Consider the following 23,211-nt stretch of genomic DNA (forward strand, 5'->3'; position numbering starts at 1 on the left):
CCCAAAAAGGGTCACTTTTAAGACCTGCAAGAGTACAAGTCCCTCTGGTGGCACCTGTTTAAAAAAAACAAACGAACAAACAGAATTTTGGGTGTAAAAATGTCTACAATGAACTGGTGGTCACTGCTTCAATTTTTTTGAGGGGAAGAACACTTTGGTTTGAAAGCACAAAGCAGTTTTGCCATATTTTCCTGTGCATACTGTCCTCCCTCCCTCGGCCTCAACTTCTATGCTGGGGGGTGGGGAGCAGAAAAAGAGAAGTTCAGGAAGAAGGGGGGGGGTGGGGATTTGTCAGTTTCCAGATGTATTTCAGCTCCTGCTGACAACCTACCTGTATGCTGCACATTCAACCAAACTTGCAGACCCCCTCAGAAACAACCCCTTCTCTCTCCCTGAAGAATTTCAAAAGGAAAACAAAACCAAAAAACCTCAAGTGTTTAGACACTGGGATCTTACAAACCAGCAAGCACTCTCAGGACTTGGCCGAAGAATGCAGCAGAGCCTTCCCCCTTTAAACGCACTGAGAACGAATACTTGGACAGCGTTAAACACTGAGTCTCACTAGATGTGGGAGAGGTTTCTGAGGCTGTCCGATGTCCCTGCCCTGCTGTAGCGAACACAAGAGCAGAAGATTCTTCCCAGATCTGTTACAGAAAGTCTTAGCAAAACAGTCAACATGACTACTACAAAGGGGACAGACTCACCTACCTTCAGATGCAGGAAAAGTACAAGGACAGGCCTTAGTCCTCTAACTTTTCCTAAGCACTACCTACCTGTAAAAAGCTGAGTGCAAAAGGATGCCGAGGGAAATCCGCACCCAAAAGCTGTTACAAAGCACTGCAGAGAACCGAGTGTAAAGAGAGTAAGAGTTCCTTCTTAACCCTCAAAATTCTTTGTTCAAGATCACTTGGCCAAAAGGGCTGGGGAGCTGGCTAAGAGCTGCTTTTGTCCTGGCTCTACAGAATTTATAAAGAAAATTTGCCCACTAAGTATACTGTTTATAATTAAAGGTAGTTTTTACGCTGCAGGTGAATGCACACTTAACTGGGTAATAAAGTATATTTCCAGCGAGCATGTATGTTTGCTCTGCTCACTGCAGCTGTCTGGTTCAAAAGGGAGTTTCATTGATGTTCCCTGTGTACACGGGGAAGAAACACAGGCAGCATCCACCCAGATGCTGAGATGCCACATTTAACCACTGCAATAAACACTGGGGGTTTTAATTTAAAAGATCCACTTAAATACTCAAGACTTGGCAATTCAATTTCTAACCTGACACTCAGTCACTGGGAAGGGGGAAGGCAGAGTATAAGGGAGACAAAACCAATTAGGAATTTTTTAAAGCTGTGAATGCACTTAAAAAAAAAAAAAAAAAAAAAAAAAGCAATCAGCCAAAATGGCAATGGCAAAGCACTGTCTTCAAAACTCATCAGGCCTGACGAACCCTGTTCCAGCTTGGGAAACATTAAAAAGCATCATGGAAAATGTGCAGGGAGCTCTCTCTCTCTCTCAGTTTCTAAGTCAGCAACGAGAGCGATTTAAAGCACAGGTGCCATCTTCTTCCGCACAATTCACCCCTTCACCCTCCCCACCCAGCCCCAACTCAGGACAACAAAAAAGGGCTCCCATAAAAGGGCCTAATAGCTTGTTCTTTTTAGATGAAAAATAGCTCGAATATCCTCAACATGCAAGAAGTTGGAGGGGGGAGGGATTTTTTCCAGTCAGCTATATATATATATTTTTTACAAAACCTATCATTACAGACTGGATCAATTTGGCGGGCAGAAGAAACCTGGCAGTGAATTCTAACTAATCTGCATGAAAGACAAATCACAATGGTTGGAGGGAAAATAAAATAGAAAGGGAACAGAAAAGTAGGGAAAGACAGCGTTCCTTTAAATGTAGCAAGTCTGCACAAGTCACTACCACTTGAGTGGTTTCATTTACGTGAGGGAGGAGGGGGAGGAGGAGGTGGGGGGTACTGGTAGGCAGTCTGCCCCATGTAACCTATCATATTGGTAGCTCCTGGAGGCTGTGCAAACTGTTGTGACATCAGTGGCTGTGGCTGCTGCCCAGACCGGCCTATCCCACTAAACTGCTGGCTAGAGCTCTGCGAACTTCTCCCAGTTGAGGTGGTGCTACTAGCCCCGTAAGTGCCAGCGCCATATTCTTGGGCTGTATAGCCACTGGTGCCATAAGCAGCTGCACCATAGGTGCCTTGCCCATAGGTGTATTGGCCTGCTTGTGCTCCAAAGGCAGAATTTGGACTTCCATAGCCACTGCCATTAGCATAACCGGCTCTATCGGTTTCACTACGATCCCGATAGCTTGTAGAGTCTCTCCGGCCACCATCCTTGACTCCTCGAAGCCTCCGGTCACACTCATCCTGATACATCAGATTGGGATTGTTGGCTGAAGAAGTGGTCCGGTATCGAGAACGACCTCCTGATGAAGGATACAACCACTTTTTAATGCCAGACGTATGACCCAAACATAACCAAATGTAAACGCTTTCCTAGGTACAAAAGTATTCAATATTGTTTCGCAATTTTTAGCTAGCCCAGCCTCCACGTCACTACTTAAAAAACATACTAGAGCCCTGGCTGGTGTGGATCAGCAGAATGAGTGCCAGCCTGTGACACAGCAGGTCACCGGTTCCATCCCCAGCCGGAACACGTGCCTGGGTTGCAGGCCGGGTCCCCAGTGGAGGGGCCCTCGAGAGGCAACCACACATCGATGTTTCTCTACCTCTCTTTTCCCCTCCATTCCCCCCCTCTAAAAATAAATGAGAAAAACAAAACAAAAACAAAACCCCATACTCATAATTTCAATCTTTAATGGAACATATTCAATAGAATGGTAAACATTAAGAATACTCAACTTCCTACCCATTTAGGACCTTTCTATCCTTGAGGATTACCAAGAAAGTCTTTTAAAAATGTAGAACAATGGCAAAAAGGTTATGTGACTTACCATAGGTTAAAAAAAAAAAAAAGGACAGGCAGCTAAACTCACACCACCATAAAGAAAGGGATCCTGCACTAGTGCACAGTGGTTCTCAAGTGTTGCTTTGTGGTTCTAACTGCATCAGAAACATCTCACAACCTTTAGGAAAAGTTCAGCTTCCTAGCTCAATTCTAAACCCACTTAAAACAACAGCAACAAAAATCCCCAAACTTGTATTTATAAAACCTCTCAGGTAATTCTGATGTAGAGTTTAAATATGCAGTAAGTGGGGGAAAGAAAAAACACCGAAATGAAAGCCCAGAGGCCTAGATTCTACTGTATTTTGCAACTAATTTTAGACGCAACGGCTATGTCTGTCCTACCACCATAAAGTGGTGTTAAATTGGGTATTTGAATAATCATAATCCAGCTTAATTTTGAACATGCACCACATACCTCAAAATACAAAGGTCCGTTTTATCTTATCTACAGAAGTATCACACTACGCAAGTAGGTCAATCACACATCTTACTTGGAAGATATGAAAACTATTAAGCATTGTCCTTTGTTATTAAGTAACATACTTAAGGCCTTCACAGAATTAAAAACAAAACAAGACAAAACAAAACACTAGGCACAATGATTATAGAAAGATACCTTGGCAGTACCTGGAAAAACTCCAGGACTTACCCTTACCCCCTCCTCCGCCGCCTCCTCTGTGGTCCACCAGCTGCATCAGCTTTGGATTGATAGCCTGATTAGCTTCCTCCAGCACTCTGATCAACTCCCGGGCCTGCTTGAGGTTTCCCGGGGTGAAGAAGGTGTAGGCAGTGCCCTTGTTGGTGCTGCGGGCCGTTCGGCCAATGCGGTGCACGTAATCCTCTGAGCTGTTTGGATAGTCATAGTTGATCACAAACTTGACATCTTCCACATCTTCCCAGCCGACGACAAGTCAGTGTGTGGATTGACGCGGCAGGGAAAGAGAAGGTAAAGGACATGCCAACAACAGGTGGAAAGCACGAATGCAGATGACAGCAAGAGGAGAGAAAATTAAGTTAGTAACCACTCTGCACAGGAACAAAAAAAAAAAAAAAGACTCATCCCAACAGAGTAAAAGAGGATTAATGATTCTTGGGACATGCACAGGAACTGGCAGCTTTATCAGCTGTAAAACCCTAAGGGGATCCCACTCAGCCATCCAAACTCCTGCCTCTTCAGTGTTTAATCCAATACATGGACAGGAGTTCCACCAAAGTCCAGCTCTCCCCTTGCCCAAACCGGAACGGAGAAGGAAGTGGTACCACCACTACACTGTAAGGCCAAATCACTTCTACTCTGTTGGGAGAAGCCTGGCAGAATCTACCAGAAATATAACAAACTTACCTTTAAACCAGTCACAGAGCAAAATGAAAAGAAGAAACTTTATATACTTTATTACTACAAGATTTTTTTTGCCCTCATTTTAACAACCAACCAGAGCCCAAGTACACATCTAGTTTCCTTTGTGAAAATGTCCAAATCATCTTTCCCCTTTAGTGATCACAAGAGCACATTACACTAAAATTTCACTGTACTACCAAGCCCAGCTCTGTCAAATAGATTTTTGCTCTACTCAAGGTTATTTCAACTCAGTTACTTGCTTCAATTATCAAAGATTGTCTACATAACCTGGGAAATTAAATAGCCAAAGAGTGTGGGAAAAAACCATGAAACCTTGAGACACGAGTTTAATGTAATGGTCTGTCCACTGCTGGGAATTGGGCTGCACAACCTCCTAAAGCTTAAAGTATGTAAATGTTAGTGTAATGCTTTCAGCTAAATGTATCTTTTTTAACCTACTTAAACAAACAAATTTAAGAATATAACAGAATCCTAATGTTTTGTGGAAAAAAATCTGCATTTTACAAAGAATATTCAGAAAATATCCTAGATAAAACACAGATTTTTGTTGATATAAATAATTAAAAAACATTCTCTGTTTGTTACCAGACCGATGCACACTCCCTCCTCCTTTGGGAAACCGCTGCAGCCGATCCCGTCTCTTTGCCTTTTATTTTTGGCGGCCTCCTTTCGAAAACTCCGCCTTCTGACACGGGACCACTGGAGCGCGGGGAGCATGCATCAAGGGTCCGTGGCAGTGAGAAGTCCCCACACACGCTCGCTCTGTGAACTGGCTTAGATGCTTCTCTGTAGCCCCATTTGGTTGCCAAGCGCCGGAGAACCTGGGTTCGGGTAAAAATTTCAGGTCCTCCAACGCCTCCCCCAAGGATAATTGGGGTGATTGTAGAAAAAAATAATTAATAAAAAAATGTAAGTTACATCCAAAGGGTCAGACTGCATCTATTGCCCAGACTGGATTAATTTCAGGGGAAAAGGGGCGATGATTACAAAAAAAAAACAACAAAATCGGCTATTGTTAAAGGGCCTGTGAAGAAAGGGGGCATTATGTCTGTTTCTTATTACAATAAAGGCTCCTCAGTCTTTACTGACCCCTAAAGTCCTGAAATCACACCAGAAAGACGAGAAGGCAGTCATCACAGGGGGCAGCGTGAGTCTCCGGCAAGGGTCGTTGATGCAATAAAGGAAAAACAAAAATTTACAGGGCCAGGGTGGATGTGAGGTGGGGGCATGGGAAATTATGCTCGTGATCACATCTTCAGAGATAGGACAATCCTCAGTCAATCCCACTGTGGATGACCACGGGCAGGAGAACAGGCTGAGAAACTGTACTGAGTGCCCGGACATGCTTTCCAAGCAGAAAACACTGGGGACTGGGGTCAAAGGTTCGGATACTAATACGTGGCAGTGTTTCTGGAGGGGCTCAGTAGGGGGCAGACATGGTGCAAGTTCTTCACACTAGAAAGGTGTCCTGTGTGTGCACACAGAGCTGGCTGAGGACACGTAAGAGCAAGCGCAGAATTTGATTTTCTCCAGTCAAGCCTGCCCTGATGTTATTTGTGCACGCCACAATATTATCTTGCTGCCTTTAGAGAAGATTCTGTAGCAGGGTGAGAAATTGCAAAGTTAACATTTTGGCCAGTTGCCTGGGGTAACAACTTTTTGCCTCACAAGCCCTACAACATGGCCTGAATTCTCCAATCGCTAATGGGAAGGACAAACTAGCCAACGGGCTCGTCTAGAGCTGCTTCGGGCCAATGGAGATTTGCCTCAGCCATGTACTGAGTGATCTGCAGCTGATATCAAAGCTTCTGTTAAAAAACAAAACAAAATAAATTCAATACTTTTAGCTTAACAGTGTGTAAACAAAAAAAAAAGAAAAAAGAAAAATCAAAAATATCCCAGTGGAAAGGGAGTAATAAATAGTGGTTTCCTGAGGATGACTATCATAACATTATTGGAATCAAAGAACTTACCTGAAGGGAACATTTAAGAGGCCATCGCTCGACAGGAAGAGAAAAAAGGCCTGGTGACTCAGCTGAAAATTGCACCCCTGTCTATGAGGTAGAAGCCTTCACTTTCCAGGATCTTGTAGGACCTTGGTCAGCATTCTGCCATTTTGGTGGGTTTTCCCCCTCCTTTTGATTGTTACAAGGCAGCAAACAAAGGGGCCCAAAACAAGCACTGATGCTGAGTAACAAGAAACAGACTCGGGTCTTCCCTCTCCCCTCACTTGGATGAGTGGGGATGGGATGAAGAGTCTTAAGTTATTCTCACGGTAGCCAATTGACATGGTTTAGAAATGCAGGGGGACATGGGACAAGTATTTTTAATAGTCTAGGCAAGATGCACAAAGAAGCTACCAGCACATAGCAAGCCTGTTTAAAAACCACCATCACTGAAAGCTTTCATGTAAACTGCTTTCAGGCCTCAGCCTCTCCTCCCAACAGGCCCGGGCCCTAACAGCACGGGCCCGGACGTGGCCGCAGAGGGCAGAGACCATCTCAGTCATGCTGCAGGTCACCACCTCTGAAGGAGGGAATGATGAGTGCAACGCATCAATCGAGTCTCCACGACTTGTGCATTCCAGTCTGCAGAGCTGTTCTCTTTATGTTAAGTATTATAAAGGAATATGGTACTTCTCACCTCACTGGGCAAGAAATTAGATACCTGTCAATAATTTAAAGATATTGTTGTGACAAATAATCTCATCTTTTTTTAACATGAAAGTTTTGAGTTACCCGTTTAAGCTCAGAATAGGCTAAAGTACCACAAAATATCTTTGTATATATTAAATCAAACGAGTCAAAAACTCCAGAAAAACACTAGCCTCAAATTAACTTCTTAAACTGGACGATAGCATTTTACCGATGAGTATGGGTAGGAGGGGATGACCGAGTACCCATGATAATTTTACTTCAGTAAATAAAGTTGGGTAATGCAGATTCAATTGCCAAATGATAGCATGTTTATAGACTTACTACACCCCAAGAATATATTGTGTTAGCATTCATAGAATTGGACCTCCATATATACCTAGCAGACAGGCCGGTATAAGGAAAAAAAGCACTGGGGGGAAAAAAACCCAACCAACCAACCAAATCCCCCCAAAAACAAAAAACAAAAACAAAAACCCCAGCTTCTGACAGCTAGGTTCGACCAGGCTCACTCCCTCCACCAGGTAACAGAGTAAAACCAGGAGGACGTTAGGCTGTTCAGCTGAATGTCTCCTCTCCCTCTAACTGTTGGAACAGCCATGCCCAGGCCTCGCTGCAGACCAACGCCTGTTTGTTAGGAGCAGGAAGAGACTTTGAAAACAAAAGAAAATAAAATTGTGGGGGGGTAAAAAAGAAAAGAAAAAAGGGGAAAAAACACTTCGTATCCTTTTCTTTTAAATATTTATCTAAACACATGTACATACAACTCTAATTTGAAATGACAAACAGACCTTTAAACCAAAAGACACATATGCCATCGACAGAGACACCTATCTATACAAACCTAGCCCACGGGAGGCTACATCTGTGGCAATGAGGATGGGAGCCTTTCCAGAGCGGAACTCTGCAAAACAAGAGCGGCACTGTGAAAGCCAAGCTGCACACTCCAGGCTGAGTGACAGGCCTTAACTAGCATGACCAACAAACATTCCTAACTATACAGAACCTTCACCAGACCACAGTATAATTTCAAGTAAAGGCAGCAGAACATGCAAGGGTCTTTTAAATTTAAGGAAAACAGTAATTTTTTTTGAAAATCTTCATTACATTCTCTTTTAGCAGAGGGGCAACTGAAGTTACCTCTAATAATGAAACACCACTAAAATGGCTCAAATGGTAACTGGTAACAGGTAACAAAGTTATGTAAGCTAGAATCCCCCCCTTAAATTATGACACCAAAGTTATCTCCCAAATGAAACAAAATCAAGTTGGATGGCAGGGGATGTAAGTTTAAAAGATGTGCAACAAAGGAAAAAACATAGTTTCCTCTGTAGAACAATGGTAGTAGTAGTAGTAGTGGTAGTAATAGTAATAAATTGGTCTCCGCCCCAGTTCCCTGAATAATAATAATAATAATAATAATAATAATAATAAATGGTCTCTGCCCCAGTTCCCTGAAACAGAACTTCTAAAACACGTGTAAACCAGGATGCTAGAAGAAATCTTTTTTTCTGATACTTAGTCTCTGACCCAGGTTCCTCACAGGGCTCCTAAATCCTCAGATTTCCTGGGTGACAGAAGTATATTTTGTTCTGATGAGGCAAAGCTTTGTGGGCTTCCGGATGGGGGCTGCTCATGCCCCCCCTCCTCCCAAATCAGGCCATGATCAGAAGCTTGGAAGTTTCGGCCCCACCCACGTCCACAGAGAAGGGAATGGGCTGGAGGCCAATCATGCCTCCATAAAAATCCCAACGTATAAGGTTTGGGAAGCTTCTAGGCTGGTAAGCTTATCTATAAAGACAAGAACTTATTACACAAAGGAAGCAGTGATTTTCAACCTTTTCCATCTCATGGCACATATAACTAAACACCAAAAACATATATATTTTGCATACCTGATTAAAAAAAAATGGATTCATTCACACCAGACAGCTTTGTTGTGCTGCCTGTCATTTTCTGGGGCAATCTAAGGGAAAAGAGGTCAGTGCCCGTGACTAGTCAGGTACCACGTTTTAAAAATTCCTGTGGCACACCCAGCTGAAAATTACTGGAAGGGTGACATAAGCTGTGAAAAAGTATGAGGAGCCGCCTTGCTGACCTTAAAGGACAGTGGAGACATGCCAAAAACGCCCCAGGTAGGCCAACACCAGCCTGCAGGTCAAATCTGGCACAATGCCCGTTTTTGCAAATCAGGACTTGTGGGGAGCACAGCTGCACCCTTTCTCTGCACACTGCCCGCGACCGTTTCTGTGCTACAACAGCAGGATTCAACAGCTGTAGCGCAAACTCCCACAGGCCCTTGCAAAGCCCAAAATATTTACTACCTGGCCCATTTACAGAAAGTCTGTCAATCCCTGAAACAGAGTATGAACAATGCTTAGTTTTGAACTTACCATTAAGTACCCAATCTCTTTCTGGTTGACTCTTGTCTCCATGGATACACATAGCTGGCCAACTGTCAGAAGAAAAATGACCGATATTTTAGAAATGTTAAAAAAAAGTGTAACCATATGAAACTGTGAAGATTTGTTATAGATGACACAATTAGATGAGTGCATCCATTTAAAGAGCAAAGGCATTATTAAAACATTACACAACATTCACAACACCAATTTAGAAATCCCTACTGACCTAAAAACCTAGTGCTAACCAATTACCTCCGTGCCGCACTCACCCATCCCTGCGCATCCTCCGAGTGAGGTCATCACAGCGTCTCTTTGTCTCTACGAATATTATTGTCTTATTTTCCTTTTCAGCCATTATTTCCTCCATGAGTTGAATCAACCTAAAAACAAGACCAACAATAATGCAATCATTCAGAGGAGACCTCCCTACACATGATGCAGAAGCTACGCCTGCCCTATGGCCCCCTAAAGCCACAGCACTTTCTCGTCATGTTACTTTCTACGTAGCTGATAATTATCAGAGCAGGGAGTCAAACTCAAGGATCCAGAATCCTTTGCCTTTAACCACAATTTTCCGGTAAGAGACACAAAGAATCAATTGTTGGAAAGCTAGCAACACTTCTAGTGTTTCAGAACTCATTAAAATTAGTTTCTACAATGCTTTAATTTTGGGGGATTATTAAGGAAAGGTTTATCGACATTATCAGAACAGTGAAATCACTCATACTTGTGGTCTTTTTCACTTTCCATGCAGACATCCACAATCTGGAGGATGTTGTGGTTGGCACTCAACTCCAGATTGCCCACGTTGATCTGGGTGTAGTCATGCAGGAAGTCCTCTGCCAGCTGTCTCACTTCTTTGGGCCAGGTTGCACTCCACATTAACGTCTGCCTATCAGGCTGGAAAGAAAGGAAAGGCTTTCTTTTAGGCTAAGGAACTACGACAGGCAAAAGGCATAAACAGAGCACATTACCAGCTTTACACACCCTGATCTGGTCAACAATTTTACGGATCTGGGGTTCAAAACCCATATCAAGCATTCTGTCAGCCTCATCCAATACAAGGTAAGTACATCGGCGAAGATTTGTCTTTCCTGACTCCAGGAAATCTATCAGGCGTCCGGGAGTAGCTATACAGATCTCAACACCTGTAAAACAAGACCGAAGACCCAGCAACTAAGAATCTTTATCCACTGCCCAAGCCTCATTATACTCATTATACTAAGAAGCATCAGCTCTGGTAGCTGTACTAAATGCCATAAAGAACAAGCCACATTCTGACACGGTATTTGGAAGAGTGTGATATTAAGGAGAATTTATTCATAATTACCCCAAATTCACAAAGTGTAAGTCTCTAGCCATACTGAACTTTCCCAAAATATATTTTAACCATACCCGAGAAATTTTCAAGCTGCTGAAATAATGAATTTTCCTCCACAAGAACCTACTATTTTCCCCTTTAATTTCATTCACAGAAATTGGCAAGATGAGATAAATTAATTTTTGCATGCTAATTTTGTAAAAATTACCTCGTTCCAAGTCTCGAATCTGGGGCCCTTTAGGAGCACCCCCATAAATGCAAGTACTCTTCAATCTCGAACACTTGCCGTAGTCATCAGCCACCTGCTGCACCTGCTGGGCAAGCTCCCTGGTGGGAGCTAGAACCAGGCACTGAAACAAACATACAAACACGTAAGACATATACCCCAACTTAAAAAAACAAGTACAAAGGGCCACCTGATTCTCTTTCTACTACCGAATTTGGTACTTTCAAAGTATGTAATGGGTAGGGAAGTCAGGAAGGCAGAGATATGATGTATAAATTTTATTACCTAGTTCTGACTAAAGAACTCTCACAAAATAAACAAGTGGCTTTAAAATATTCCTGCAACAGCCCTGGCTGGTGTGGCTCAGTGGACTGAGTGCTGGCCTGGGAACCAAGGGCCCCTAGTTCCATTCCCAGTCAGGGCACACGCCTGGGTTGCAGGCCAGGCCCCCAGTTGTGAGTGTATGAGAGACAACTGCACATTGATGTTTCTCTTTCTCCTCCCCTTCCCCTCTCTCTAAAAATAAATAAGCAAAATCTTAAAGATATATTCCTGCAACAAAACTATGGATTAAGTATTAGTAAGAAATAGATGAAAAAGAAAATAGCAGAGTGGACACTTTTCTGACTTCTAGTTTAAGCTCTCAGCCAGACACATGAGGCAAAAACAAGAATTTATAGGCAATGACGAGTTGGCCAAAACGACACAAAGCTAGGACGCTAAAGAAGTACCATACCCAATGCCAACAATGAATCTCGCTCTCTGTACTGATGTATCAGATACTAACATAATAAAGCTAACTCAGCCATGTGGAAATATGTTAACACATTACACAATGGAAAGCAGTGCATTATATCTTTTTGTAGATATTGAGAAATACTATAATAATGTACATATTTATTAATATAGCAAGTACAAGTTGAATTTTTATTAAAACAGATAAAAATGTCCACTCAAAATGTTTCAAGACCACTACTCAAGTCTCACAGGAAAACAGCACAAGTAAAAATAATCAAAACAGAAAATCATGCTGCCCCATAAACATCTGTGAAATTATTACTTAACCACAGAGAATACACATCCCAAACCTGACTTAAATCCAGAGCAGGGACCTCATGTCATTCATACTTTTTGTATCCCTCACAGAATCATTGAGCAATTAATAAATGCTCTTAAACAAATGCACAGCGGCTAAGAGTAATATTGATTCAAATTCGAGCTCAGTTATTTAATAGCTATATGATCTTGGACAAGCTATGTAATTGTACTGTCTAAAATTCATCAGTAAGATAGGGGTAGTATCCCTTCCAGACTGTGGCAGACGGGGCTGGGAATGAGATCTGAGAAAGCATGTAAAGCACAGTGCATGAAACACAGAATCATTAACATGCAGCTATTCCGGAATTACAAGCAAACTGAAACACACTTACGATTGGACCATCTCCTCTTTCCAAGTATGGCTGGTGGTTAATATGAACAATTGCAGGCAGCAAATACTGGTCGGGGGAAAGAATGACAGTCTTATAAGAAAATTAAGCCATTATCTGAGCTGTTCTAAATTATCAGAGTAACTGATAATGCCTAACTGGAAAAGTGAAAGTACTCACAACTGTGACAAATATGTGCAATTATAAGTTTAAACATGAAATGCTTACATCTATTTCACACAGCTAGAAAACCTATATTACCTACATTCTATGAACTACAGCCTTATAAAGAATTGAAAAATACTCATATATGGAATAATTAGAAGAGCAAAATAAGTCACCACAACGTTAGAAATCTTCCCATGCTGGTACATACCGCTAGTGTCTTCCCCGAGCCAGTCTGAGCAATGCCCACCATATCCCGGCCACTAAGAGCCAATGGAAATCCCTGGCACTGGATCGGAGTTGGTTCTGTGAAGTGCTGATCCATCAACACATCCATTACGTATTCTGTAAGAGGATAATGTTACTGCTTTTAGGTAAAACTTAAAACATAGCCAAAAGAATTATTTATTTATTTTAAAAGATTTTATTTTATTTTTAGACAGAGGAGAAGGGAGGTAGAGAGAAACATCAATTCATGGTTGCTTCTTGCTAGGGACCTAGCCCGCAACTAAGGAATGTACCCTGACTGGGAATCGAACCACCTACCCTTTGGTTCATAGGCTGGCACTCAGTCCACTGAGCTACATCAGCCAGGGACAAAAGAATTAGTGTAAAAACTGTTAAGTTTTTGGCTGGATTTACCCAGCTTTACTTTGTTTCATGAGTAGTGTAGTTTTCTTTTCAGTCACTCTATCTTTGACCTGCTGGCTACTACCTCTCAGAAGGCTGCTGCTGCAGCCATTTACCCTTCCCCTCCAACACTTAAAACCACTGCAAGAGCACCTTGTGAGCAAAGTATCTCACAGGGCACTGGCATGTGGTAGTCACTTATTGTTTGACAAATTCAAATTACATTCAGCTAGAAAGCAGTTCCATTCTGCTATTTTCTAAAGTGTTGAGGCAAAACCCCTCGGGGGAAGATGAAATTTTAAAAACAAACAAACGAAAACAGATGAACATAAAAATCTCTTATGCAACTATTCATTTCTAGCCTTGAGTAGGTCTTTAAAAATAAAAAATTTACATAACAATTACCTTTGTGAAAGGTATTCTGCTTGGGTTTTCAACAAAATTCTGAGTATGGTTCACAATCCTTAAATAACCTATGACCCATGTTTACCCTTCGACCCAAATTACCCACGAAGGCCTCGGCAAGGACACTCACGAGGGAAGTTGGCGTGATGGAAGGCAAACACAGGCTTGGGGCACACGTCCCCGCCTCTCACGGTGATCTCCTTCTTCCGGCGCAGTTCCTCGACCTCATACTGTGGAAGAAAATGAAGCAAGATGAATCAGTAAACAATTTACACTAAACACACAAAACCTTATGTAGCAATCCGGCCGAATAATGACCCAATTCAAAATGAAAAGGGAAAATGTGAGGAGCCTCCTAATTTTGTGTAAATAAAGCAAGTGATAAAAAGTTTAATTTTCCAAACAAGGTAACAGATACCCAGAAACGTTAGGTAGCTTGCTGGAGGTCAGAAATAAGAGGGGAAAAAAATGTAGAACTTGGGACCAAGTGCTCTTTCCACTGTGCTTCTTTCTAAACAAGTAACCACAATGGGTAGACTCCAAAACAATCATAATGAGGTTACAAAAACTGGAGTACATAACACTGATATTTTAAATTTAAATTCATAGATGAAAAGACATTACCCCGTGTACAGTTAAAACCATATATGACAAATTGGTTGGAGGCATAACCAACAAATAAGAACAAACAATCATTTGGCAATCATATTTAAACTGGTTCCTTGTATGAGTACTAGCAGGTTGAATAAGAATCGAAGGAAAGCACCACCGCACTAGAATCAAGTATGTGACAGCAACAGCAGTGCATGCGTAAACTCCGGCTACTGTGTCTGCTCGGCCCATTATTGTGTATGAAAAAAGGTGAGTCCACCCCACCCCCAACTCACTGGAGTCAGCCGTGCCACTTCTGGATGTTCCACATAAAAGTTCTTCTCAAACTTGGGGAGCTCACTCAAATCCCACTTCTTTTTACGTAAACGCTCCCCAGGATTACCAAATTTCTTTGGGGTAAGGCCTCCACCACCTCTTGCTCCAAATCTGTAAATATCAAAGATTTTAGCTATTAGTGTTCTTAAAGAAATATACCTTAGGTGCCATAAACACATACAAAAGCCAGGACTCTTAGAATACTGGCTGTCAGCCCTCTCCAAAGAGTGTTTTCTTTCTCTTATTTGAAGGTATGGAGAAGTTCGCACACCTTCCTTTGCCATCCAACAATATTGTTAAGGGTATGGTTACAACAGGGGAAACATTGTAATTCTTATATTTAGAGAAATGTATCATGAGGATTACAACCGTAATCTGGAGTAAGACAGTTTGAATTTTAATTCTGCCACTTACAGTATGAGTCTGGGCAAATTATTTAACTCCTCTGCCCCTTAGTTTCTTATGCGAAGCAGAAAAAACATACCACCGCATGTCTCAGAAGCGAGAGAGTGCTTCCAACAGCATCTGCTGTAGTAAGCATCGAGTACCAGCCAGCATTCAAACACTGGTTACCGGGTATCAACTATACAAGTACTGTTTTTTTAAGTGGTCAAAACACTAATGTGAATGAAAACAGCAGCCTCTACTCTTGTGTAATACTCAGACATGTAGGTAAGGGAGAACATTAGCTTAAGCTTAAAGTAAGGGCAAGAGTGCAACAGGTAGAAACACCCTTGTAGCAAGTTGCCCCACAACTGGCATAGGTTCTTAGATCCCTTATCCTTTTAATACAGTGAAGAGCAATCCTACTAATCTGCTTAAAAACAAACAAAACCCTCTAGGACTCAGGGAAAAAAACCAAACTGGTAGGTTGGTCTTTACCTTTAGTCTATGCTAATGAATAACTAGAACGAAGATTTATGACCTTTCCTTCCTATTCATCTCCGCCTTCAGTTTATTTCCTTTTTGTTCCCAAGCAAGCAGCACTATAACTATAAACTTACCCCCCAAAACACTTAAGGTTTTAAAAATTCAGATTTAAAAACCATTTTTTCCTTTATCTAACTTTCACAACAGACGAGTTCACTTGGAATGCAAATATGGTCCCTAGCAGAATTTGAGACGTTCTACTTTTCCTAGAAGAATCCTAACACTAAGATGGTCTACAGCATGTTTTCATCCCACTTCCTCACTCCTGAAAACACTACACTGAATTTAATTTCCCTTTTCTATTCCAACCCACTCATAACATCATCTTGCAGATGGTTCCACTTATAATTGACAGGCAGTAGTTGTACTATTTTAAAGGTCCGCAATTTCCTAGATTTCAAACCATTCTTAAAACGCTGGCTCTAAGACTCAGCTAAACATTTCCCTAAGTACAAAGCCTGATGGCAGGAAAGTTTCTCAGGGCCACCAAGTATCTGCCTATTCCACAGGCAGAACTGAGTCAACTTTATTTAGAACACTGCTGAACTGGTAAGAGAAATCAGGAACCAAAACAGGGTTTTCAGATCATAGAAAAGCCCAGTCTCTAGGCAGCTTTGTAAGCAAGTAAAAATGACCAAAGACCAATTTTTAAACAGTCAGTCTAGTTTATATAAATTTATGTGGTTCCTGGGTGTCATTTCAATGTTGCTGCTGCATTCCAATGCTACCTTTTTTAGAAATTATTGACTTTGGAAGGGAGGGATGGAAGGGGAGCAACACTGATTTGCTTCTCTCCTTACTGAAGCACTCACTGGCTGGCTGCTGCATGTGCTCTAACAGGGAAAGACCCCCCCCCCCAACACTGGGGATAGAGACAAGGCTCTAGCCACCCCCCCAACACTGGGGATAGGGACAAGGCTCTAACCGCCCCCCCCCAACACTGGGGATAGGGACAAGGCTCTAACCAGCGGAGCTACCAAGCCAGGGATTCTAAATAAGGCTCCTTTTAAGGCTTGTGAAAAAGTAGCCCTTTCTTTTTTGAAAGAAATGTTTTTCCTTTCTCCCTAATGCCTCGGCTAATTATCCAAGATATATCATCCTACACTCATGATATAACTTGAAACATGGGGTTCTTTACAAACATGTTCTCTTCCACCTTTACAATTAATGCTGATTTAAATATTCAAGGGAACCTTCTAACTCTCACAGAATTTTTTAGCACATTCACACACCCTTTGAAGATGCATGCATCCTAATTACCCTGGAATACTACACTGCTCATTAAATGCTCTCTATGTGTTTGCCTACCACAATTTGCTTTTTTTTTTTACTGTTGTCTTCCACTGTATGCATACCCACAACTTATCCAGCCATTTGAGCTGTTTCCAGTAGTTGTGAATGATGCTGGTACAAATATCCTTGTACATCAATGCTGAAGCACGTGTACAAGGATTTCTCTAGGCCTTAGAGTTTAGGGTATAAAGCTTGAGAAATTACTGCACCACTTTCAACTTTAGAAGGTAATGTTCTTTTTCCTAAGCGGCTGTACTGAAATTCACTTCTAAATTTAGCTGTACTGTGAAACACTAAGCAAACAGTCTATTTCCAGTCTTCCAACCTTAACACTAGGACAAAATATTTTACTTCCTAACAAGATATAAATAAAAACGATCCTGTTTTTATTTTGTAAGTTAAGTGATAAATGAGGTGCTTGTGACTAGATACATGATTGTGTAGCTGACCCACAAAAGGCAAGTTTGGACAAAACATGAACAAAACGCCTACTACGGAGAGACAAATACATGAAGTATCTCAATTCCCGAGAACAATGCAAAGTCACTTTTATTACAAAAAAGAAACAGCATCACTCAGAATGAGAATGGATCTTTAAGAAACTTTTTCGTTTACACATTAAGGTTTGAATTTCAGTATCTGGGAAGACTTTTAGATTTAAACCCGTTATCTTCCTACCCTGAAACCGTGGCGTTACTACACCAAAACTTTCTAGCTAAGCGGAAAAGTTAATACTCCAGTCCAGTTATAGAAAATTAAAAGCGAAATACGGGAAGAAAAAAAAATGCAATGACCAAACAAAAAAAGACCCCTCCCTTCTCAAACACGGCCATTTAGATGGCAATTCCGTTGCTTTATATTCCAAAGTGCATCCTCCCAATTATTTAAATACTAATAATGGTGATTTTAAGACGTTTTAAAAACTAAAAGCCAGCTCTCTTAGCCTCTAGTTTCAAACGAGGTTTCCAGTTCCGTTAAGTGATCTCTGGCGACAGATAACCCAAGGGAAGCCATTTCGCGTTAAGATTTTCCTAGGCTGAACTCCGAGATCTCATTCCAGTCTCAACAAGAACATCCGTGTTTCACAGATGCGCGCTGAGGCCCGGAGAGATCAAATGACTTGCCCAAATCGGCCGGGCTCGAAAGCCGGGAGACGGGGGGAGGCCCGGGCCAAGCCACGGCCGCGGTCCGCAAGGAATTGGGGGGCCGCCAAGCCACCACCCCCTCGCCAGATCATCAGTGACCTCGGGGCCCAGGCCCACCCAGAAGCCCCTGCACTTAATCGCTATTATGTCCAGGGTCGCTTCGCTTCCCAGAGCCCGGAACGGCGCTACAGGCCCGCGGTCCGCTCTGACTCCCGCTAGTCCGCGGGCAGCCGTCTCCTCGGGAACCCTCCCCTCCCCCCACGCACACCCAAGGCCTGTCCTCTCCTCCTCCCCCCTTACCCTCCACGGTCACGATCCCGGTCCCGGTCCCCAAAGCCGCCTCCGCGCATGGTCCCAAACGGATAGAGATCTGGGAGCGGGGCACGGATGGCCGGGCTCGGGAGGGCCTGCGGCTCCGGTCTGGTGACGACCGATGGCGGCGGCGCCTCCGCTGTTGGGGCGGCGGCAGGCGCGGCGCTCTCTCGCTCCGACGCGCTGTCTCCCGTCGCAGACGCCACCGTCGCCGCCTCTCTCGTCGGAGACGGGAGCAAAACACAGAGAATCGGGGTTATAAAATCAGTGGGTAGGTTCGGCTACGCTCAAACCCGGCAGTGCCGCGGTTTAGGCGTCTCCTTCCTTCCCGGCGACTGCACAAAATGGCGGCCGGCGCTGAGACTGCTCCAACTTAACGCTACGTACGTCGTCGACGCTACGTAAACAGCGTGTCGAAATAGGCCCCAGGCTTCGCGGGGTACTACGGCTATTCTTAGAAGCATTTTACGTCAGTTGCGAAAGTGGACGCATTTTACGGTCAGTAGAAGGGAAACAAAGTACGCAGCGGGCGTAGAGATCTCGCGCCATCTCAACTGGAATGTGGGGTGGGGGCGGAGGAAGAGTCTCTGGAGCGACGTAACATTCTTTGCGTCGTTAGCCGGCCCACTGTTGCGAAGATGCGCAGTGTGCGTAAGGCATTCTTTTTGAAGAATAGAGGGTTTTGCCGGGTTCGACCGCGGGACGGACCCCGGGCCTGCCGGTACAAGTCGCTTTGCAGACAGAGACAATGACAGCCCTCCATATTGTAGTCGTCAAGTGTCAGGGTGTCCAGGTGCCAGAAGCCCTGGAAGGTCTTCGGAGTCCCTCGCCGTGGCCCCGCATGCTCTCTGCCCCGCAGCCCTGGGCTCGTCGAGACTGGCCGCGCGCCCCGGCGCCATTTCCTTTCGGTTGCGGCTCGCGGTGCGGGCGCCGGCAGCCATGATGGGTGCGCCTGGCCCGTGTGTTTCCCGAGCCGGTCTGGCAGCAAGTCCCCGCTGGGTTAAAGCACTCGGCTGCATTTAGTTCCCACTCGGGTGCTTGTTGTCAACAGAACATTTACACGGCCCCCGGCTGAGCACAGTTGCCTAACAAAAGACTAAAATAGGGGTGGAGCCCCTCTTCCAGCGAGCCGCCGCGGTCCCTGGGCCGCCTTGAAGCGGATCTGTCTCGGGAGGACCCCTCGGCCGCCATGAAGCCGGTACTCGGCGCTGCTGCAGGCGGCCCTGGCCGTGCTCTTAGCGCGCTCCCGAGAGGAGAGGTTAAAAAGGTGGTCTTTAAACACACAAAAAAGGGGAAGGCATGAAGTCATGTTTTTAACCAGCCTAGGCCGCATCCTCAATTCCTTCTCAGCCGGCTTCCCTTCCCCTGCCTGCTTCCTTCTCCCTCCGACTGCACTTTGAAGTCTCGCAAACTTGGCCAGAGAGAGGCACAGAATTGTCCAGCCGTTAGGACCTTAAGAGAGCCAGCAGCTCATCCAACATCTCATTTATTTCTGTCGTTGGGTATAAGGGCGGGGAGACTTGAGGTCCCTTATTATGAGGGCTGACTGCTGTGTCTTACTCCGTTGTGAGTGTTTCCAAAATTAGTGCAGGAATAGCGTAAGGAAAGGAGCTTCCTGACAAGCCCTTCGGTGGCTCTTGGGCCACAGACGCAGACGAGCGTGGCAGAAAAGGGACCACGGACTAACCCTGACAAGCTCAGGGGAGGCCTGCCTGGCAGCCTTACTACCCAGAGACCTGAAGTATCCACATAGCATGATTTGGAATTAAGTGCTTTCTGCCTAAAAGCAGGTCATGGTGGACAGCCACTATCCTAGGCTAGACTCTTCCAGGACAAGTCAATCTTTACCCTAAGGGAGCCCGTCTATTGTCTTTTTGCATCTTAAAGAGCTACCTTTGGAATGTCAAAGTGACCTCCCTTTTAATGGACCCCTCCCAGCAGGGCACAACCGCCACCCCTGAGCAGAGACTACAAATCCCTCATCGTTGTTACCATGCTAACCATTGACTGTTAACGGCCTTAGGTACCCACCAGTGAAAGAAGTTTGTGTCTATCCAGTCCCTTTCCCCGCTTTGCTTTCTCTGGCCTGCCTAATCTATCACCAGTAGGGTTCTTACCACCCCTTTATGCCTCCTCTTTTGATTGTAATGCATAAAATAAGAGGGAAAGCTGCCATTTCCTGCAGCATTTCACAATACATTGAGGTTTTGCTTCCTGGCAGTTGTCCGTGTGGCTCAAATAAATGCGTAAAAATTCTTACAAGTTTGGACGTTTCTTGTACTCGTCTTTGGACGAGTAATCAGTCGTCGGATGCCTGAAGGGCCAAATGCTGTGCTGGTAACTGGGGCAAAGCAGCGAGCAAACGAGTTACTGCACCCATGGAGTTCACTCCGGGGCGGGGTGGGGGTGGGGGAATAGGCTAATGTTTGTGCGAGGGTTGCTAAGTAAAGGGGGGAAAAAGAAAGCAGTGTGCCTGCTTTCTTTTGTGTGCCTTTTGGGGGAGGGGAGTATGCTGGTGACATTGTGTTACATAGAGCGCCTGGGAAGGCCTCTCTGATCAAGTGAGGTTGGAGCAGAGACCTCAAGTGAGGGAGCTAGCCTCTAGCTGACGGAGGAGAGAGCAAGTACGAAGGCCCCCTGAGGCAGAATGTGGCTGGAGTAGAGCAAGGAGGAAAGACAGGAGAAGCCCAGGTTATGAAGAAGGGCTTGTTGGCTACTGTAAGGACTTTTGTTTTCCTCTCAGTAAATTGGGCATCTCCAGAAGGGTTTAAGCAGGGTGACATGATAAAAGGACCCCCACCGCTGCAGTAAGAGCAATCAATTGAGAGTGAGCTAGGGCACAAGCAGGCAGATGAATCAGGAGTCGGTGCAACAATCCAGGTGAGAGGTGACAGAGCCGGGTGCAGGTTATAGCAACCAGAAAGGGAGAAAAGGTCAGGCTGAAAATCGAGCGGAGGATCTGCCGGTGGGTGGGATGTAAAAGACAGAGGAGTCAGGAATGAGTCTTGCAGGAGTCAGCCAACAACGAGGCTCCTGCTGGGATCTGTGCTGTATAGGCACAGAGGGAGTTTTCGGGGACTGGTTTGCCTATTTATCATACATGCTAAGCAATGTAACCTGGGGCTCTCTGTAATAAGAAGTACTTTATAAAATAAGGTATGTCCATTGAAGCCCACACCCTCCACACACATTTTGCCAGGGGAAAAGAAGTCATGTTTTGCTACTAGATCAGGTCCCTGTTTTCTAGCATCTCATAACTCCTTATCTCCTCACAGCTTTTCATAGTATGTAACTACATATTTCTGTCATTATTTTTTTGCCCCTCAAAAATAGTAAACTTTTACCTTCCACCGGCAGACAGATTTCTGATTATAAAGTAAACCCATAGTATGCATGTCTCATTCTTGACGTATCCCTTTGTTTTCCTACCAATGATGGTCGAAACCTATTCCATTTTCCTAAATACAGAGAAAGATTTCCATTAAGTTGGGCTGTCAGAGAACCTAGGGATTTCATTAGTAACAACCAATGTTGTTAGTAAAAATGCAAATAGGTTTTTCTCAACTCATCCTTTTTTGAAAACCTAACCACACCTCAGCATGCCACACCATCCAGCAATCACGCTCTTTGTTCCGTTCTTTGCTGAGAGATTCAAAAACTCAGGTCCACACACAAACCTGCACGTGAATGTTCATAGCAGCTGTATTCACAGTTGCCAGAACCTGGAAGCCACCGAGGTATCCTTCGGTCAGTGAACGAATAAGCTGTGGTACATCCAGACAATGAAATATTATTTTGAGTTAAAATGCAATTAGGTATTAAGCCATGAAAAGACATGGGGAAACCTTAAATGCGTTCTTGCCGAGTGAAAGGAGCCAATCTGAAAAGGCTACCTGTTGTATGATTCCAACTCCATGACATTCTGGAAAAGGCAAAACTACAGAGACAGTAAAAGGAGCAACGGATGCCAGGGGTTGGAGCGGGGAGGGATGGGTAGGTAGAGCACAGGGGATTTTTAAGGCAGTGAAAACTCTTTGGTATGGTAGCGTGCTGACTGATGCATGCCATTACACATGTGCTCACCACAGAGAATGTACGACAACAAGAGCGACCCTCCACATAAACCGCGGACTTTGGTGGCTGTGTGTCAATGTAGTTTCACTGAGTGAGACAGCGGATGTTGACAGTGGGGGAAGCCATGCATGTGTCTCCACAAGGGATATACAGAAACTCTCTGTATTTTCCACCCAATTTCGTTGTGAACCAAAACACTCTTTATTTTTTTTAAAGATCTTATTTATTTGTTTTAGAGAGATGGGGAAGGGAGGGAGAAAGAAAGAGAGGTAGTGAAACATCAATGTGTGGTTGCCTCTAACACACTCCATACTGGGGATATGGCCTGCAACCCAGGCATGTGCCCTGACTGGGAATCAAACCAGCGATGCTTTGGTTCACAGGCCTGTGCTCAACCCACTGAGTTACACCAGCCAGGGCCAAAAACAGTCTTTAAAAAGTGTCTAATGGCTGATAGTTCTTGCGCGCTCACACTCACTGTATTGCAGGCATGTGCTATGAGCTTTTGTTGTATTTGATCCTCATCTGTCAATGAGACAACTGTACCTACCAGGGATTTTGGAAGGAGCACATGAAATACCACTCAGAGTGGGGCCTGGCATGCAGCACTTACCAGGCATTAGTGGTTATCATCCCTCCACGTTATGGGTAAGAAAGCTGAGGCTCAGGTGAAGTAGCTAACCCAGGGTCACACAGCGATCAGCATAGCTGGGACTCAAACCCAGGTGCTCTGGCAAGGTCTATGTTTCTCTCTCTCTCTCCTTTCCCCCCACCCTCTGGAATCAATAAATTTTAAAAAATTTTAAATTTAAGACATCTGACTTGGCCCTATTACGTTATAATAGGGTTACATTACATAAGTTGACTCTATAGGACTGGGGAAGTTACTGTGTATGGAGGGGGGGTTATCCCAAATGCTGTAAGATCTTTAACAGCATCCCTGGACTCCA

General features: G+C 44.1%; 1 protein-coding gene across 2 annotated transcripts; it reads right to left on the bottom strand.

Annotated features, from left to right (window-relative positions):
* Positions 1 to 3: 3 nt before the first annotated feature.
* DDX17 (DEAD-box helicase 17) lies at positions 4 to 18,554 on the bottom strand. Of its 2 annotated transcripts, none has more exons than XM_028532203.2 (13): positions 18,176 to 18,554; positions 14,468 to 14,618; positions 13,711 to 13,810; positions 12,757 to 12,890; positions 12,384 to 12,449; positions 10,936 to 11,077; positions 10,394 to 10,554; positions 10,134 to 10,306; positions 9,676 to 9,786; positions 9,395 to 9,456; positions 7,846 to 7,905; positions 3,637 to 3,879; positions 4 to 2,445 (listed from the first exon to the last, which is right to left on the bottom strand). In XM_028532203.2, the coding sequence occupies exons 1-13, from the start codon at positions 18,223 to 18,225 to the stop codon at positions 1,940 to 1,942; spliced, it is 1,959 nt and encodes a 652-aa protein (XP_028388004.1). In that variant the 5' UTR covers positions 18,226 to 18,554; the 3' UTR covers positions 4 to 1,939. The 2 variants fall into 2 exon arrangements, with proteins under 2 accessions (XP_028388004.1, XP_028388005.1); XM_028532204.2 differs by having other exon boundaries at positions 93 to 2,445; positions 3,643 to 3,879.
* Positions 18,555 to 23,211: the final 4,657 nt, after the last annotated feature.

This window comes from Phyllostomus discolor, chromosome 2 (assembly GCF_004126475.2).
Source record: "Phyllostomus discolor isolate MPI-MPIP mPhyDis1 chromosome 2, mPhyDis1.pri.v3, whole genome shotgun sequence".
NCBI lineage: Eukaryota > Metazoa > Chordata > Mammalia > Chiroptera > Phyllostomidae > Phyllostomus > Phyllostomus discolor.

Bases quoted from the DNA above. Each gene is read 5' to 3' on its own strand.
- DDX17 (XM_028532203.2), bottom strand. From the start codon at position 18,225: ATGCGCGGAGGCGGCTTTGGGGACCGGGACCGGGATCGTGACCGTGGA. The intron at 12,450-12,756 runs GTATGTACCAGC...TCCCCCGACCAG, and splicing joins GCTCGGGGAAGACACTAGCG to TATTTGCTGCCTGCAATTGT. The intron at 9,457-9,675 runs GTGAGTGCGGCA...TTCTTCTGACAG, and splicing joins CGGAGGATGCGCAGGGATGG to TTGGCCAGCTATGTGTATCC.